This window comes from Sinocyclocheilus rhinocerous, unplaced genomic scaffold (genome assembly GCF_001515625.1).
Source record: "Sinocyclocheilus rhinocerous isolate Xijiao unplaced genomic scaffold, SAMN03320098_v1.1 scaffold1938, whole genome shotgun sequence".
Taxonomy (NCBI): Eukaryota; Metazoa; Chordata; class Actinopteri; order Cypriniformes; family Cyprinidae; genus Sinocyclocheilus; species Sinocyclocheilus rhinocerous.
In genome coordinates this window covers 378553-398632 of record NW_015629065.1, presented here as the reverse complement: position 1 = coordinate 398632, position 20080 = coordinate 378553, and the positions used below count along the sequence as shown (strand labels likewise).

General features: G+C 35.8%; 1 protein-coding gene across 1 annotated transcript in view; it reads left to right on the top strand.

The window, feature by feature from the left end:
* The first annotated feature begins 1929 nt into the window (after nt 1-1929).
* LOC107738760 (tetratricopeptide repeat protein 23-like) overlaps nt 1930-20080 on the top strand; it is a 27282-nt gene continuing 9131 nt past the window's right edge. The window contains exons 1-9 of the mRNA XM_016550604.1: nt 1930-2168; nt 2479-2641; nt 2910-3033; nt 3172-3313; nt 3513-3638; nt 11676-11847; nt 13125-13230; nt 13651-13778; nt 14358-14507. Coding sequence (XP_016406090.1) covers nt 2095-2168; nt 2479-2641; nt 2910-3033; nt 3172-3313; nt 3513-3638; nt 11676-11847; nt 13125-13230; nt 13651-13778; nt 14358-14507 — 1185 coding nt within the window. The 5' untranslated portion in view covers nt 1930-2094. The remainder of the gene's footprint in view (nt 2169-2478; nt 2642-2909; nt 3034-3171; nt 3314-3512; nt 3639-11675; nt 11848-13124; nt 13231-13650; nt 13779-14357; nt 14508-20080) is intronic.

The window sequence follows — 20080 nt, the reverse complement described above, 5'->3', positions numbered from 1 at the left end:
ATATGGTTTAAAACGCATGATTTCAGCACGATAAACATGATAATCAGAACCAAAACAGATGTTTTTTAGCAGGTACAAGCTGTAATGGTGCAGCTCTAGTCTGGAAAAGGGGGCGGGGAGCAGCAGCTCATTTGCATTTAAAGAAACAGGCCCGAAAAACAGCTTGTTTCTGCTTCCACTAAAAATAGGCATTTTCAAAATGTTATAATAAATAATCTGTGGAGTATTTTGAGCTGAAACTTCACAGACACATTATGGGGACACCAGAGACTTATATTACATATTGTAAAAAGGGGCATAATATGTCTCCTTTAAGAAAATGCAACAGATTTGATCTTTAATGTTAGACTAGTTTCCATTATAATACCTAGATGACTTGCTCATGGTCCTTGAAGGCTTCAGTCCTGAATAAAAAATTAAATGGTATCAAACTCTTACGACTACTGAATGCTACTCACAGAAAGTAATTTGATTCCTTCCCTGCTTGGTGTTATTGGTTTCAGTATGAAGACCGGTCCATAATGCACTGCATTCTGTCAACTACTCACAACATAATGTGGGCTTATTATCATAATGTGAGCATTCATAAATAGATAATAATTTATAATAGATGAACTCTGCAATGGCTCATATAATGGGGCCTTAGTTTATTATGAGGAACACAGTCCCATCAAAATCAATTGATTTAACCTGTAATTAAATCTGCAAAATAAAATCTGATGCAGACATAGACATTTACATGTGCAATTATTTATATATTTTTCTCTTATATATTTTCACAATAGAAATAAATGTGTAACTATGATCGGAATGCACTGTCCCTCACAGTTTGGCGGCCCCTCAGCTGATTATGGAGGACGAAACCTGCAAAAACAATAAATACACAAATAAATAAATAAATAAATGTGTGCATAAATACACTTATTCTTGTTTAAATACATAAATAAATAATTATACATGTGATGAAAGTAGGCAAATAAATAATATAATGTATGGAGGACGAAACCTGCAAAAACAATAAATAAATAAATACACATAAATAAATAAATGTGTGCATAAATACACGTATTCTTGTTTAAATACATAAATAAATAATTATACATGTGATGAAAGTAGGCAAATAAATAATATAAATTGGTGGGCAAATGGAAAATGTTTAAGGAAATGCTAAACTCATCCTAAATATTTTCCTTTGATCACTCATTTATTTCTGAATGTAGTTTTTTTTCCTCTGCGCAACATGCTAATGAGAGGGTGTCAATTAATTAGGCGGATCGTGTGTGACGCGCTTGAGCGTTTGCCTGCGCATGCGTATTAACTTCATCACTCAAGGTCACTGATTATTATCTTACACTTTTTCATAGGGTTAGTTTTGTAGTTATAATCATGAGAGGTAGTGGAGGAAAAATAAATGTGGAACTACATTCAGAAATAAATGAGTGATCACAGGAAAATAGTTAGGGTGAGTTTAGCATTTCAACATTCATTTTCCATTTGTCCACTAATTTATTTTATTTATTTGCCTACTTTAATCACATGTTTAATTATTTCTATATGTATTTAAACAAGAATTTGTGTATTTATACAGACATTTATTTATTTATTTATTTGCATATTTATTTATTTATTTGTGTATTTATTTATTTATTTATTGTTTTTGCAGGTTTCGTCCTCCATAGCTGATAGCTTTTTATTAAAAAAAACAAAACAAACACTGAATTTAAGTTATTGACTAAATGTTAGCCTATAAATGCATTACACATGTGCATACATTGAATAATTTGGTCAAATTTATTTATGGTTCAAAGTTCAGTTCAGAACAGAAACAGCATTGGTCGATTAACGTTAAAATGCAACATTTTATTTTTATGCAGAGTCTTGAGAGTCACATGACTCACCCATGTGTGGGAATCAACCAATCACAGCGTTTGTTTGGGTTTTCGTGATAGTCGTTACTCAGTTGTACGGAGCTCTATCTTGAACCTTCCAGTGTTCCTCAAAAGACAAGAAAACTCTTGTTAAAAGAGCTAATTCTTACTATCAGCTGTCAGCTTATGAATTGACGGTGGAGTTTTATTTGCCTTCGCCATAAAAATGAGCCTGGCACCGCACAGCGGATCGTTTCGCTCATCACAGCAGAGCTGCTCTGTGACTGGGCTGGATGAAACGTATGTATACATTTTCATGTCGCTGTTAAAGACATAGTTCACCCAAAATGAAGATTCTTTTATCATTTACTCACCTCCATGTTGTTTAAAATCTGTTTGACTTTATTTTTTTCAGTGGAGCACAAAAGGAAATGTTAAATAAAATGTTAGGGGCTGACAGACTCTCAGAGACAAGTGCATCATCTTGCCATGCAACGAAAGTGTGATGTTTCTCAAAACCTATTCAATTACAGCATCTATCTGCCCAGAACTGCTGTCTAGGTAAACAATTTACTGTTTTGAGACACAACCAAGCTCTGAACTTTTACAGATTCAACATGAGCAGCAGTGCCAGTTCAGGAGAATCCCTGCAGGAAGCCGATTCAACAATAATCTCACAGAAAGCAGATGTGAAGAATTACAGCATGATGACTCCTGCAGAGAAACTATCGCTTTGTGAGAGACGGGCTCAGTCTTTGGCTGATAGCGAAGAGGTACACATGGAATAATCTTATACACAGAAATACATAGCTAACTCGGACTCTAATTTTATTCTTATGTAACCTTATTATGGCACCAACATTCAGTATGATCCGTTATGAATTACATAAAGCACCCCAGGCATGTTCTTATTCTCCAGTACATCAAGAACCACAGGTCTGGTTTAAAAAATACAACTAGACACTTACTGATCATTATAGTCATTGTATGTTTTGTTTCATTTCTCTAGTTTAATGTTTTATGCTTGTTCGACCTTTGCAGTATGACCCCTGTATCCAAGAGCTTGTGCGTTGCCTGGCACTGAGCAGACTGGTTTATGGAAATGAGCATTTTGCAGTGGCTCAAGCTCAGTCAAGACTGGCTAAAGCTTACTTGCAATACAAAGGTAAAATTGTTAATTATTTAATGCATTTAAGGAGATGTAATGTACAGTGAGGCATTTATTAGGCAGTCATATATAATGTAAACATATAAATGTAACATGTTTACTACCTCCTAACAATCTATGTGACCTGTTTCTCAGGTTGGGCAAATCAGGCACAAGAACATGCATCCCAAGCACATGAAGTACTGCGTTCCAGTCAGCAGGAGGAGAGAGTGAGCTGCCTCAACTGCTTCCTCACCATACATCAGACACTTGGAAGTGCCGCTCTACTGCTTGGAAAATATCCTTGTTTACATAAACATCTAATGCAATCATATTCATACAGAAGTGCATCTTAAGTGTTCAAATCCTTTATAGGGACGTTGTATATATTGTTATTAAACTCTATTGAAGTAGAAAAAATGATAATTCATCAAACCTTGTTGCTTCAGATGATGTAATAATGACAGAAATATGTTAATTCACTTAACCATTTGAACTTTAGCAGAGGCCGAGTCAAGCTTTCAGAAGGCAGAGATTGTCATGGGAGACCTTGTAGCACAGGAAGCCATGGGGAAGGAGGACAGAGTGGACATTGAGTATGAAATATTTACAAATTTAGCAAGGTACAGGGACATTTTAATCTTAATTGTTGTAATGGATTGCTGTAATGACATAGCTGGACTAACAAGAGATATGATCTAACATTCGATGGCTACTACAGTGGGTAAAAAAAGTAGCTGAACACATCACCATTTTTCTCAGAAAATATATTTCTAGAGATCAGAGTTCATAGAAGAGGCCCACAGAACCTTCAAGATTTGAAGACTGTTTGTGTGGAAGAATGGGCCAAAATCACACCTGAGCAATGCATGCGACTATCCATACAGGAGGCGTCTTGAAGCTGTCATTGAGTGAGCTGCCTCAACTGCTTCCTCACCATACATCAGACACTTGGAAGTGCCGCTCTACTGCTTGGAAAATATCCTTGTTTACATAAACATCTAATGCAATCATATTCATACAGAAGTGCATCTTAAGTGTTCAAATCCTTTATAGGGACGTTGTATATATTGTTATTAAACTCTATTGAAGTAGAAAAAATGATAATTCATCAAACCTTGTTGCTTCAGATGATGTAATAATGACAGAAATATGTTAATTCACTTAACCATTTGAACTTTAGCAGAGGCCGAGTCAAGCTTTCAGAAGGCAGAGATTGTCATGGGAGACCTTGTAGCACAGGAAGCCATGGGGAAGGAGGACAGAGTGGACATTGAGTATGAAATATTTACAAATTTAGCAAGGTACAGGGACATTTTAATCTTAATTGTTGTAATGGATTGCTGTAATGACATAGCTGGACTAACAAGAGATATGATCTAACATTCGATGGCTACTACAGTGGGTAAAAAAAGTAGCTGAACACATCACCATTTTTCTCAGAAAATATATTTCTAGAGATCAGAGTTCATAGAAGAGGCCCACAGAACCTTCAAGATTTGAAGACTGTTTGTGTGGAAGAATGGGCCAAAATCACACCTGAGCAATGCATGCGACTATCCATACAGGAGGCGTCTTGAAGCTGTCATTACCAACAAAGGCTTTTGTATGAAGTATTAAATACATTTCAGTAGTGCAATACTTTTTCCCTGTGTCATTCCATTTTATTACTGTCACGATTCACTGTTGGAGGAACGATGGAGAAATGTTCAACAGTCTGTAATACTTGGATCACAAGGGATAATTCACAACAGGAACACAGGAAACACATGACATCCAAGTAGACCAGACAAATACAAACTGAACAGACTAGGACTTTTAAACACAGGGCAATCAGGGGAACACAGGTGCATGAAATGAGTGCATGAAACTGGGACACGGAACACATGGGGAGGGAAAACCCAACAAAACCAGTCCGGGGGCGTGACAATAACACATAACTTAATTGCTGAACTTTATTTTATTTTTTTAAAGTTTGTTTGAATTTGAATTTGTTTTGTTTTAATTGGATGTATGTGAAAATCATTTCAACATATTTCAACAGCATCTTTAGAAATACATCTACTGAGAAAAATGGTGACGCGTTCAATACTTACAGTGCCTTGCGAAAGTATTTTTTCATGTTTTGTTATGTTGCAGCCTTATGTTAAACTGCTTTAAATTACCTTTTTTCCCACATCAATCTACACTCCATACACGATAACGACAAAGCAAATAACAGGTTTATTTATTAAAGATAAAAAACTTAAATAATTCCATTGCACAAATATTCATACCCTTATCTGGGACAGTTGAAATTGAGCTCAGGAGCATTCATTTTGTTTGTAAATGTTAACACTGAGTGAAGCTAACCTGTGGCAAATTCAATTGAATGGGTATGATTGGAAAGGCACACGTCTTAATAAAAGGTCTAACAGCTGAAAATGCATATTAGAGCAAAGACCAAGCCCTGAGGTAAAAAAAAAAAAAACTGCCTGTAGAGCTCAGAGACAGGATTAAGCCACACATCTGGGGAAGAGTTCAGAAAAAAATCTGCTGCATTGAAGGGTCACAGAAGAATGTAGCCTCCATTATCTATAATGGAAGACGTTTGGAACAACCAGGGACTCTTCCTAGAGCTGGCCTCCTGGCCAAACTGAGCAACTGATGGAGAAGGGCTTTGGTTAGAGTGGTGACCAAGAAGCTGATGGTCACTCTAGTTGAGCTCCATGATCATATGTGCAGATAGGAGAAACCTACAGAAGGACAAACATCGTTGCAACACCACCAATCTGTCCTTGAGTGGCCCAGCCACAGCCTGGTCTTGATCCCAATCAAATATTTCTGGAGAAACCTGAAAATGTGCGTCTGAAGAGGTGAGGAGAAGAATGGCAGATAAATTGCCAAATGCTGATGTGCAAAGCTTGTTGCATCATACCCAAAAAATACTTGAGGCTGTAACGGTGCTTCAGCGAAGTACTGAGTTAAGGGTTTGAATACTTATGCAATGTACTTATTTAATTTTTAATTTTTATTTTTTATAAATTTGCAAAGTTGTGACAGTTCTGGTTTTGCGTTGCCACTATCGTGCATGGAATGTAGATTGATGTGGAAAAAAGTAATATAAAGCAGTTTAACATAAGGCTACAACATAACAAAACATGAAAAAAAGGAACACTTTCGCAAGGCACTGTATTTTACCCGCTGTATATTAATTACTGCCCCTCTTTTTTCTTCATTTTAAATACAACCCTGAATAAATGTTTAAGTCTGGGACTGGGAGGAAAGAGATTCATTTTGTAATTACTAATTACCCTGAGAAACATCTCAATCTATTTTCCCAGTCTGTTTATTGCATAATAAACACATGCACTTCTCTACAGGCTTAAAATATGACGTGGCAACCGAGTCCACATTGATATTCACACAAAGCACTACGGTGAATCACATGCTGTGGTCTATTTCTTTCTTTCGACTTCTGCAGTTTCAAATATCAGGTTCAAGTTTAAATCCATGTTTTTCCTGGCATCACTCCAAGTTGACACTGGGGCAGCTGTAACTAAGGAAACAGTTTCATATATGCATTAGAATTTGTTTTTATGCTACATTTAGATATTGTTCTCTTTTTTTGCCCAGCAAAAGAATGATTATAAGAACCTCTGGCATTTCATTAGGAATGCAAGCTAAAATCAGCAGTATAAGGTATATTTTTCACCACAAGGTGGTGCTCCTCATCCACAAAATATCTTAACAACATTACAATAGAATTGAAGCTTTATGATAAATTTCACAAACTTCTCTGTGTCTTGATAAATAGAAACAGAAACTTTTTTTTTTGTCTTATCATATCTTAAAGCTGGCAGGTAATGTGAATGTCACACTACTCTTTCCAGTTTGGTCACATTCAGAGCAGAGCAAAAAAGCATCTCTATAAATTTTTCATGTGATTTTCCTACATCATAACCCGCAAAGCAAAACCCAACATCAGTTGCATCAATTTATTAAACATACATAAAGCAAAGGGTTTATTATGCAGAAATAATTTAGACATTTTTTTTATTTTTGGCTTGGGTTTGGACATGACCGCATTATTCAAAGATCTTTTGTTTCACAGGGGTAATAATTCCCACAGGAGGACTTGATTAACTTGTTCAATAGCTTGTATTGATCCTAGTGTTTATTATGGCTGGTCTCACCAAGCTTGACTGTGACAATGAACGACTGTGGTTTGTCTGCCAGCTGTGTTTATGTTGAGAGTGCAGAGCGACAGTAGATCTCACTGGGCCATCTCAGGTTTTGTTATTGCTGCTCTTTGCTATGTAAGTAAGGGAATCTGTGCTAGAGAAGATAAATTGTTATACAGTAAAGCTCATTTATTTTGTATTTATAATATTATGTAGGGAAATTTGAGCATTGGTAATTTTTTGCTACGGTTAGCAGATTGTGTTTTCATCAGTTTGTCAGCTGGTTTTGTTAGTCCCAGAAGAATGTGCGTATGTGAGTTGTGATGAAAGCTTTCTAATTCTTCTGCCTTTGACTGTAAAGCTACTGTTGACATATTTGAAATGAGTGAACCTGCGCTATCAACACATACCTCAACAAAACCCTGAAACAATGACACAAGCTTACAGCTTTTTCATCCGGATGGAGGCTGTGAGCGAATGAACATCAGAGTCAGCATATCACTATCATACTGACATGATTCTCAACACATATTTACATCAGCATTTGTTGAACTTGTGCTGGTTGGGATTTTTGGCCTTGACAGAATTCATAAGTGAAGTGTACGTTTCCTTATGTCTTTTCGCACTCTTAGCCTGTGAGCAAACAAGCTTAAAAGGTCAAGTGTTTCATTTTTGCTATGTTAAATCATCCATCCACTTAACATCCACTTGATGGCTGATAGAAAATCTGGGTCTTGACGAAATAAAAAACAGTTTTAAAGGGATAGTTCACAGTATACTACTTTCTTCTGCAGAACACAAAAGAAGATACACTGTTACAAAGTTGACCTAACTTAAAAAAAAATTAACTCGGCTAATAACTGACAACTTCTAAAATCTAAAGTGGCCTAATGAGTAACAAGCAGTCTATTGAATTGAAAAATATTTGTCAAGATTAAAAGATTGTTTAGTATTTAGCAATTCAAGAAGTATTCTTATACCTTTACACTTGATTTTCAAATCTTCATTCATGATATGGGCATAATTTGTCATGTAAAACTACAGGCAAACATATTATCCAAATATATTACACCCAGCAGTTGCAATGAAATGCACATGTACCTCAACACACAAATCTCAAACACGGAGATCATCAACAAATGCTAATTCACCAAAAATATGAACTCTGAACCATATGACAGCTAAGCAACAATGACAACAGCAGCTGCAGCATAAATCAAGCCAGTAAAACGTAAAACAATGATCATTTTTTAATAAGTTGCCACATAATCGTTTCCAGCTGCAATGCATGCTGGGAACTTGCACAATAATAAAATTGTTTATTCAGAAGACTCAATATGGAAAGTTGGGAAAACATCTGGACACATTTTGAAAAGATACTTGAGTATCTAAGCAAGGTCAACACAACAATCTTTGTTAAAAACATGTTTAGAATATTCTTGTCCAGTTCACAAGAAAAAAAGAAACTTACTCCTCTTACTAAAAATTTTTTACTCAAGCTACTTTTTTTTTTTTTTGCAAGTTGGATTTTTTTTTACAGTGTTTTGTGCAGAAACATAACTATTTTTTGCCCAAATAACAAAAGTGAAAGGGGTCCAAAATATTAACATTCACTGTTTGGGACAACATGAGGGTGAGCAAATGACATCAAAATTTTCATTTTTGAGTGAACTATCCCTTTAAATCACTGCTCTGTAGTTTCTTTGGTAATGTTATAAATTAAGTTGAGCTAAACTTGGCTGGAGACTAAACTTGGAGTGCTGTTGTGCCAGTATGAAGTAATCTAAGTGTTTATTTTCAGTTTTTTTTAAAGGCGACGATGTCTTTTCTGTTGCTCTGTGTCTCTATTTATCCCTAATTTTGCCTGGCACTGCTCTCTATCGAGCCTGAAATCTTTCATACACAGTCTACGTCAGTATTGGTCTGTTAACAATTACTAAGCAGAAGGCTTGGGGGACTACTTGGCAGTTCATGTAAAGCTCCCTAATTGCATTACGCCCCTGCACAACGGACATTAAATCAGATTTCTCCATGCAGATTATATCTCTCCTCCCACAGAGGATGGCTGGTATTACGCTGGCGCTGTGTGGCATAATACAGGATGTGTTTAGGTTTGTGTACCCAGGCAGCGAGGCAGTAGAGTTGGCACATACGCGCTGCTGGGTCCCGCTGCCCCTAAAAGGAGGCCCAGAGTCTGGAATTTCTGATGCAGCCTTGAAAAGTTGCCAGGGTGCTCCAGCGAACACACAGATGTCTATGAGAAAACCTTGGTGTTTAAAATCTTTGCCATTTCGCAAATGTTTCCCTTGAGCTTTTTTCCCTGATTGCAGTAAATCCAATTGGACATTCAGATTAAGAACTTTTTGATTTCATTTGAATAAAACAGATGTTCCAATCCTAAAATATACACCATAGATTGAAGATAAGATGTGTTTACAGCTCCATCATCATTAAATTATACAGATATGCCTGAATACTTACAAATTATGTGTAATGTCAGCCATCTATGTTAAAAATCCACTTGCTATTTTAGAGGTGCACCATGGGAATCCACTAATCAAGCTTTAACGTTTGTTTGTGATGTAAGTTTTTTTTTTTTTACTAGCTTTATATTTATGGGACAAGGATGCTGGATGAGCAGGCTACTCTGTCTAAATTGGGAAATTGAGTTAGGGATCCATTAGAATGGATGAATCTGGAAAGACTCAAGGCTTTTAACAAGATGGATTGGTGAAGCATGGGATCTCCCTGTGGTGATGGATGTCTCCATAAAGAGTAGTACACACCTGCACACATCAGAGAATTGCATCATGGTATAGTTATGGACAGTGAGATCTTAAAATCTGAAACCAAATTGAAAATCTTGTTAGTATTTAACCCTGGTAATTAAAGGGGTAGTTCACCCAAAAATGAAAATTCTGTCATTAATTACTCACCCTTATGTCATTCCAAACCCGTAAGACCTTTGGAACACAGATTAAGATATTTTTGATGAAATCCGAGACCCTCAATAGATAGCAACGAAACTGACACATTCAAGGCCCAAAAAGGTAGTAAGGACATCATTAAAATAGTCGCAATGCACATTCACGAGAGTACCATGCATGCGTGTGGTGCTGCTGACGCAGGAGCCGGCGTTCTGATGTAGAACTCGGATGCACTGTGCCTTGTTTAAGCAGAGGATTGCACACACATGTGTCGTGGTATTCTCATGAACGTGTGTTGAAGACTGACACGGAAGAGAAGAAATTGTTGAATAAAGTTATTTTTGTTTGTTTAGTTTTTTTGCAAAAAAAAAGTATGCTTATAGCTTCATAAAATGACTGTAAGGTTGAACCACTGGTATCACATGGACTATTTTAACAATGTCCTTACTACCTTTCTGGGCCTTGAACATGTCAGCTGCGTTGCTGTCTACACAAGGTCAGAAAGCTCTTGGATTTCATCAAAACATCTTAATTTGTGTTCTGAAGATGAACGAAGGTCTTACGGGTATGAAACAACATGAGGGTGTGTAATTGATGACAGAATTTTTGGGTGAACTCACTTTAACAGAAACTTTCAGGATTTTAAACTATTTAAAACAATTTTAAGTAACAAAGGTTTTTTTTCTTTTTAATCAGCAAAGATGCATTAAATTGATCAAAAGTAACAGTAAGGACAAAAGATTATTTCAAATGAATGCTTTTTATTGTGACTTTATATTCCACAAACATTTAAGCAGCACAATTATTTTTCAACTGTGATAATAATAAGAAATGTAACGCTAAAGACCAGAGTAATGGCTGCTGAAATTTAAGCTTTGACATCACAGGAATAAATTACATTTTAAAATATATTCAAATGCTAAATTATTTTTTATTTTAAATTGTATTAATATTTCATACTATTGCTGTTTTTACTTCATTTTTGATCAGCTGAATGCAGCTTTGGTGAGTGTTTTCGTTTAAAAACATTAAAAGTCTTACAGACTAAAAAAACAGTCTAAAACCAGTGACTTGAACTGAATACTTTTTTATAGAACAGCATTGACTCTTCTGTACTTCATTTCTTCACAGATAGCAGACAGCAGTGATTCTCTGCATTATTCAGGAGTGAGACTAGATGCCTACAGGCTGATATTGAGAGAGGAGAATCAGACCTAATAAAGACATGAGCTCTTGTGTATTGAGTTCAGAGCTGCAGGGCATGTTTGGATTTGCTGCACTCCACATCTTAATAAAAGAAACGAAAGCTCCTTGAAGGTTCAGAGCTGGTGCCACCGTCCTATGCAATACACATCAGCAGTTCTTCCTGTTTTTAACCAGTTCGCATGAACAGGCTTTTCTTGACCTTCTTCCTTTCATTGTCCTGGCATTTTTGCTCATGCCTGGCATTACAAATGAGCCATTCTTATTATGATGGCATGCATAAGCGAGGTCAACAGTGTGCTGTATGTGACATTGTGGATTGATTTCATGATAAATGACATCTTTGTGTTCGTGCTGTGTTTTATAGAGTGTACCAGCGGCAGGGAAGGCCTGAGAAGGCCCTCAGTCAATGTGAAAGAGCCTTGGAGCTGCTTCAGGAAGGAGCTCATCTCAGTCAGATCTGCTGTGTTTACAGAAACATGGCGGCTATTGAACAGGCACAGGGACATCTGGATAGAGCCATTGAACATCTCCTACAGGTAAACACCACAGGGATTATTCTTGTCCAGTCCTTCAGAGAATTACACTGCACTGAAATCATATTAAAACAGATGAACTAGATGAATAACCTAATGTAGAAGTGTCAAACCCATTTTTAACATCACCTTAATCCTGCTTTAATCATCAATATTGGGGTAAACAAGGAAGAAGCATATGTAGTTTATTAATTTCATCCATCAGAGGCCTTTAGATGGCACACAGACTACATGGACAAAAGTATTGGGATACCTGATCATTACTATGGAGACATTTATATGGAGTTGGTTTCCCTTTTTGTGGCTTTAACAGCTTCTACTCTTCTGGAAAGGCTTTTCACAAGATTTTAGAGTGTTTCTGTGTGAACTGTTGCTCATTCATCCAGTAGAACATTTGTGAGGTCATGCACTGATATGGCACTGGGACTTTTATGCACCATACACCTTTACCCCGCTCTGTTCCGCTTTGTGACTGAGTTGCTATATATAATGTTACAGAATATTCATATTTCAAATAAATCAAATATCAAATAATAATATATGAATAAATGCTATTCATACAAAAAGCCAGGTAAAAAATGTATCATGGTTTCTGCGAAAAATATTAAGCAGTTATAACTGTTTTCAACATTGATAATAATAATAATAAGAAAAAAAAAATCTTGATCACCAAATGAATTTGTGATGATCTGGTGACCCTGAAGACTGGAGTAATGCGGCTGCTGAAAATGTAGCTTTGCCACAGGAATAAACTAAAAATATATTAAAACGGTAAACAGTTATTTTAAATTGTAATAATAATATTTCACAATATTGCTGTTTTTACTGTATTTTCATTGATATAAATGCAGCCTTGGTCTGGGTTTCTTTCAAAAACATTAAACAGTCTTAAGGACCTTGAACTTTGGAACAGTAGTGCATGAAATTAGTAATTAGGACATATTAATCAAATGGCGATATTGACAAAAAAGAATCACTCACTGCTCTTGACTGGATGACTCTAATAAGGTATCTGAAACCAAGCACCAATGTGAAGTTAGACCTAAAAAAAAAAGGATTTCTATAAATCATCACATACTGTAGGTGAGACTGTATTCCTCCACAAGCCATAGTTGCCCAGTGGTTGTGTTTTTGACATCCTCAGTATAATGGTTTTTCAAACCTGGACTGCAGAGTTATTTAAAGCCAAGAACTATTGATAGTTCCCATGTTTCAGGGTGGGTGTGATATGTGATATATATCTATTCAAGTCTCTGTATCTCTCACTCCCTCTTCTGCAGGCTCATTCCATAGCTCTTAGTCAGGGTCCTGGGGGTCTGGAGGGGGCCCAGATCGCTCACAGCTTGGCTCTGGCCTACTCTTCCACTTCAGAGCCTCATCACAACGGTGAGCGACTGCATTCACAATAGTCTGTCTGTACGGGGGATTTAATTAGGCCCCGAGCATCACACAGAAATAATGAGACGTGGTATGAAGTCAATATTAGAATAATAAAAAATGAACACATATGTATTATGAGCACAAGGCATTCTGTCATTTAGATGCCTTGCATCTGATCCAACATTTAGAGTTTGTAATTGGAGTGAATTGTGTTTAGCAGGCTATACATAAGGAGAGCTTTGTGTTAGCTGCCCTGCATAACAAGTAGCAGTCAAGTCTTGAAGGTGACCCTCAGCTAATCAAATGAAAAATATGATGATGTGTTGGAGTAGCTCTTCACAGGGTAGTGGACTCATATTGTGTAAAAAGGCATTAGAGGGAACTAAAGAAATGTGATTATGTTGATCTCTTTTCCCGTTTCAATAGATTCAACAGCACGCTTTTTTGAGGAGAGTATAAGTGCATATAGAAGTGCACTAGGCCCACAGGACACACTCACCCTATCTGCTCAAGATGACTTCAGTCATTTCCTGCTACTCACAGGACAGCAGGAGGTCAGCTTCAAATTGAGATCTGGATATGGTGTATGTTATAGAATAGATGCGGATCTTAATATTTGAACTATATATACAGTTAAAGGTTTGGGCTCATTAAGATCTTTTAAGGAAATTAATACTTTTTTTCAGCAAGGATGCATTAAATTGATATAAAAAAAGTATCACCTTTCTACAAAAGTAAACAGCACAACTGTTTTCAACATTGATTATAATAAGAATAGTTACTTGAGCATCAATCAGCATATCAAAATGACATTTGACGGATCATGATAGTAACACTGAAGACTGGAGTAATGGCTGCTGAAAATTCAGCTTTGCCATCTCTGGAATAAATTAAATTCTACAATATATTCAAATAGAAAAGCTATTTTAAATTGTAATAATATTTCAAAATATTACTGATTTTACTGTATTAATCAGATAAATACAGCCTTGGTATGCATAAGTGACCATATGTAAAAGTTTAAGGATTGATCATTTAAAAAACTCTATTGAACAACTTGGAGGATACGTTTCATATGTATGATGATTATAATGATATATATAGTTGGGGTTATACTCTGTTTTGTGTTTCAGAGATGTGCTGAGATCCAAAGAGAGTCTCTAGCCTATAAGAAGAACACGTTTGGTGAGCTGAGTGCAGAGGTGGCAGAAGCGCTGCAGCTGATTGGTGGAGTGGAGATGACACAGGGTCAGATGAGACATGCCCACAGGACCCTAAAGAAGGTGAATCAAATATAATGCATGATCACTATGCTGTAGGAGTTGGCTGTTAGCTGTTAATGGATATTTATTTATGCTTAAACATTGCTGGTATATTAAAGAAAAGTCCTCTCTATTTTTGAATGCATGTTATTGACAGAGGTGTAAAGTATTGGAGTAAATGTAATTAGTTACTGTACTTGAGTATCTTTTCGGGTACTTTGTAGTTGTACTGAGTATCAAAGATATTAGCAACTTTTACTCTTTACTTCACTACATTTTTGAATGAGTATCTGTACTCTTTACTCCACTTCATTTTAAATGAGTGTTGCAGTTACACATTACATTTTGCATGGACCTAGCTTTTTCTGCAGCAGTTTATTTCTGCTACAAAAGACGTGATACTGCCTATTTCAGGTCACTGAAAGTACTGCGTTTTGCCCTTACTCACCCAAACTTGTCAACAAGGCTATTTTATGTATTATGTAGCAACAAGGCTACTTTATGTATTATGTAGCAAGTATTTGTGAATCAGAGGTGTTTTATATATGAGATGAGGACATGACTGCAGCCGGCAATGAGGCACAAACCAGCACAGCCAGTGTAAGAAGGCTTCGGCTTTTTAATTTTACTTAACATTATTTTATTTATCCATTATACTGAACTAGTTTTTCTTTAGTTCCTTGTGAGTTGTTGAATGTAATGGTTGTCTGTTTGTCAGTCATTCTGTTCTTTGTTCCCTTTGGTTTGTGACTTATTGTTTGTTCTAGTTTTTCCATGAAGTACCAGCACATAGATCCTTGCCTCTGCCTGTTTCCCGCAGCTTCTCCACAACGTTACAGTTTTTCACTCGCATGTCTCTTTGACTAGTGCATCTTTGAGCCTATATTTAGTATAAGTAAAATACTTAAGTACTGTTAAAATCAGATACCCTTAAAGACTTTTACTTGAGTTGTTTTGGAATTGGTGACTTGTAACGTGTAGTGGAGTAATTTTCACTGTAAGGTATCTGTACTTTTACTCAAGTATGGTTTTTAGGTACTCTTTACACCTCTGGTTATTGATCTTATTGTGAATGATTCATTCATGTTTTTTGACCTTGTACTTTTTAATCAAGATGCTATAACTCAACCTTCCAGTGAAAATGAGAGACCGAGAAAGTGCCATCCCTTTTTTTATAATCGACTGCAAGCTCAAATTCAAATCTCTATCCAGTCATCAATCGATGGATAGAACCAAGTTCCTTTTTCCTTCTTTAATCTGTACGTCACAATACAAAAAAACAAGATTTGTTGCTACTTCCATTACATCTCAGCTTTAAATACACATCACCAGTTTGCTGAATTTAAGTCTACATCTACATGGAATTCTTACGGTATAAAATAGAGTTGATCAAATACAGTTAATTAAATATTATATTTTTTTTCATCAGGATCCTTCCATGCAAAATCGCTAGAGCCTGAGCAACTGCTTGCACAAAAAGAGATCTGAACAGCTATTTCGACCGAAGTCTCTGAGGACCTTATGTCCACAGAGCTATGCTCTAATCTTGGAGTGTAGAATGAATAATATTTTTCCTCAGAGGGGATGCTTTTTCTGATATAAAATGTTCCAAGGGATGTGTTCTTGGTCCTTCTGGATTCAGCCAGACATTTTCATGTTCGTTGGTACATTGCCGAATGCTGTTAAAAGGGCACTGAATCCAGTTAAAAGAACCTTCATGAGACCTTCCACTAGACCTTCATGAAGTAAAGTAATATTCTAAATTGATGTCTTCTAACGTATGTAACATGTACATATAGAATAAACATGTTGCTTTGGACAGTATATTTGTTTTGGTAACTTGTTCTTTATTCAAAGCTTGACTATTTTTGGACCGGACAGCCCTTTTTTGTCCCTCAATCTCCTCCTTTAGGAGTCACACCACACTCTGATTTGCAACGTTATTTATTCTCTTTTGTGTCATTGCTCGTAGCAACTGATGCAGTAAGAGGATCTTGCTGCACTCCACATCTTAATAAAAGCTTAGGGTTATTAGGGAACATTATCTTTTTTATTTACATTCCAAACATCTTTTGTATGTCCTAAATATGCGAATGGCTTGTATTCTATTTTGATATGGTCACACTGAAACCCCCTCTGAGATAATATGATGACTGTTGACTCTTTGGAAACCTGTCCCCACTTGTCTGTAAATAAGCACTGTTGCTATGTTTCTTTGTTGTCGTATCGAAGGGCTCCATTTCGGGGATTGTGAATCAGGGGTCCCATGTTCTGCACTTCCTTAGGATACTAACCTTTCCCCGTTACCTCTGACAGATACGAGCAGCTCATATCATGTTCTTTCTCCTGTAATAATGACAGCAGCTGCAGCAGAGCAACACACTCCTAGTTTAGACTTTGGCCTAAAGCCAGGGGTTTGTGGTTAAAACAGGGATTTAAATAAGCAATAATAAAGTTAGATTTTATATGTGTATTGTATGTTATGTTTGTTTTTTTGTACTAAAGGGAGTTTTGTGCGGGCTTTAGACGCAGTCCAGCTAGTATAAAGTCCAGTTCCTTATAATAGACGCACACACTTTTGAGAAACGCTGTGACTGTTTTCCCATTGAAGTGGGCCCCATGACATCACTTTTGCCTGCGGAAAGTGATGAAAACATGGACTGAGCCTTTTCAATCATCAAGGAAACTTTGAACAGTACTTTCCTTTGTCTTTTTTGGAGAGACAAAAATGTCATGTCGTCATTTCAAGTGTTTTTCTTCCAAACCGTTGCTGTTGTTGTTTTGAAGATGTCGTTGAGTGAATGAGAGAGGGTTTATTTGAGGAAATGAAGTGGCTTGGCCAGGTATGCTGTAATATCTGTTTGCCAAAGGCACTTCTCTCTACTATGTTTGTGCAATCAGTGTCAGGCCGTCCACTACCTCTTGAGCCCCACACACAGCAGTAAAGCTTACTTGCTTAGATTTTCATTTTAAGAGTTACAAAATACATTTTTTAATATATTTTATTTTCATATTTAAAGGCAAAGTTTTTGACTATTGAAGCTTAGCCAGCTCTTTATTGTTCACCAAGCTTTTCAATCCTTTGAACATTAATTCTTTAATGTCTGTTACAGTCCAATGTTTGATTGCATTTTCTGTATTTGGCCATTTGGGTTGTTCATGGATCATGTGTCATCAACGTGTCATTTAGATAAAAAATTATACGAAGGTGTAAGTCAGAGGCGGACAGTAGTGAAGTATTTTTACTCTTCTGTAAAAGTACTTTTCAGGTGTCTGTACTTTATCAGAGTGTTTTTCTTTAGAAAACTTTACTTCACAACATTCCAAAGCATAATATTGTACTTTTTACTGCACTACGTTTCATATTAAATATCATTTAATACTTAATTACATTAGAAATCTATTACTTTCTTACTTTTACTCAAGTAAAAGTAATTCAAAGTTTACTTGAGTACAAGACAGTACTACATTTTTAATGTTCTTAAGTATTAAAGGTAAAACAAACAACAACTTTTATTTATGAAATGAAGTGCAGTAAAAAGTATGACATTATGCTTTGGAATGTAGTGAAGTAAAGTTTTCCAAAGAAAAACACTCTGATAAACTACAGATACTTTTTAAATTTACTTGAGTAAAATTGAAATACCTCAAACAGATCTATAAGGGCAAGAAGAAACTCATGATGTTGGTACGGGAACGTTTTGGTTGAACCTCGCTTGATTGCAGGGGAACTTGTTCTTCATTTATTTAAGGCATTATTTTATTATTTATATTTAAAATATTTTATATAAAAAAAAAAAAACTCATTTATAAAACGTGTGTATGCACAGATTTGATCGTAGAGTGTGCGTACGCAAAAATCCATGGCAACGTTCATATTTATAAAAACGGTCTTTGACATGGAAAAGAGCTTAGCGCCACATCAGGGTCTGAGCAGACGTACGCACTTTTGTTTGCCCGAGTGCTGCAGATTTTTGGAATATAAGCCATTCTTGCCGCTTGTAAAAGATTTGGACATTGTCAGGTGCTCTTTTATAAGTCAAGGACATTAATTAGACATTGTTTACAGGGCGGAGATCTGAAACTGTTCAGCTGCGCACAATTTCAAGATCATTGCAATTTATAGATTTCACATCTAAAAGAGAGGCGTACGCACGTTTTCTGAGAAATGATCGTAAAATCAAATATAGGATTCTTTCTACGCAGTATTTTATAAATGAGGCCCCTGGTGTAAGTCCTGTAACTGGTCACTAGTCGTCAACTTTCTTTGTTTTTGCCTTCACTATTTTATTTTAAAATGGTCCTGCAGTTGACAGATTAACAACATAAAAGTACAACTATTCCTCATATGAAGCCTCATATAAAGTCTTAAAAGCTGCACAAATGTAAATTGTAATAATTATAATATAATTTACATAATCACATTTTTATTATTTATATTTATATCAGAAATAGATATTTACTACCTGTAAAACATTTGGAATAAAAAATAGATTCAGGTCATTTTAAATTGTTTCACACAAAAATATTACATAAATATTACATCCAGCTTATATATATATATATATATATATATATATGTATTCGTGTATATATATATATATATATATATGTGTGTGTATATATTAGGAATGTAAATCGGATGGTTCGTCACGATATGATACGATATCGATTCTCATACCCAGCGATACGATATTTGCCAATACCTCAAAAAATTCTACGATACGATTACGATTCGATTCGATACAGGAGTATATCAAACGATATATCGATATTATGATATATACCTATTTTAAACAACCATCTACATTTTTATTAACTCACAAATGCAACCAACATATATAACATGAACATTTATCTGAAATTTTCACATCCTGTACCTCAATTGGTACAATCACAACAAAAAAATAGGCCTACACTTTTTCTTTTTTTTTTATAATAAAGAAAATAAACAATTGGAAAAACAATTCTGGCTGCTACTATGGGCTCAGTGCTAAAAATCTTTTCTACAGATAACCAAATTACAAGCAATAGCAGAAAATAAATACAAGTTTACACAAGTTCAATAAACAGTGCTTTTCAGCTCAGTCTAAAATCAATTTTCAGGTACGCTACAGTAATGTAATAATCAAATGTAAAATAAGTGCATAGTCTTCAATGTATAAATTAAATGTAGATTAATCATTTTTGATGTTACAAAGGTAATTTAGTCAGAAGCAGTGAGCACTTGTATTTTTCTTTGACAGCATTAGATTTATTATTAGTTTGCTTTCACTTTAAGAACGAAGCACGGATTTAATATACTGATACACATGCCGTTTCTTTCTCAACTGTTTACGTTAAGACATATGCCTAACCGACTGTGTTTACTAGGATATTCGTCAAAACGCGCATTTTGAAGTAATTGTGTCTGTATTTATTCGTCCATGCACAAAAAAAGCGGAAGAGAGCTCAATTTAGTATTCGCGCGGTGTACGTTAGACGCATAGACTGTATGGTTAGACGTGGCTGACTGTGTGCTTGCACTTCAGATGTGTGCGCAGAAAAGTTCTCACACAGCGCTCGACTGTTCCGCCAACAATCCCGAGCGTCTT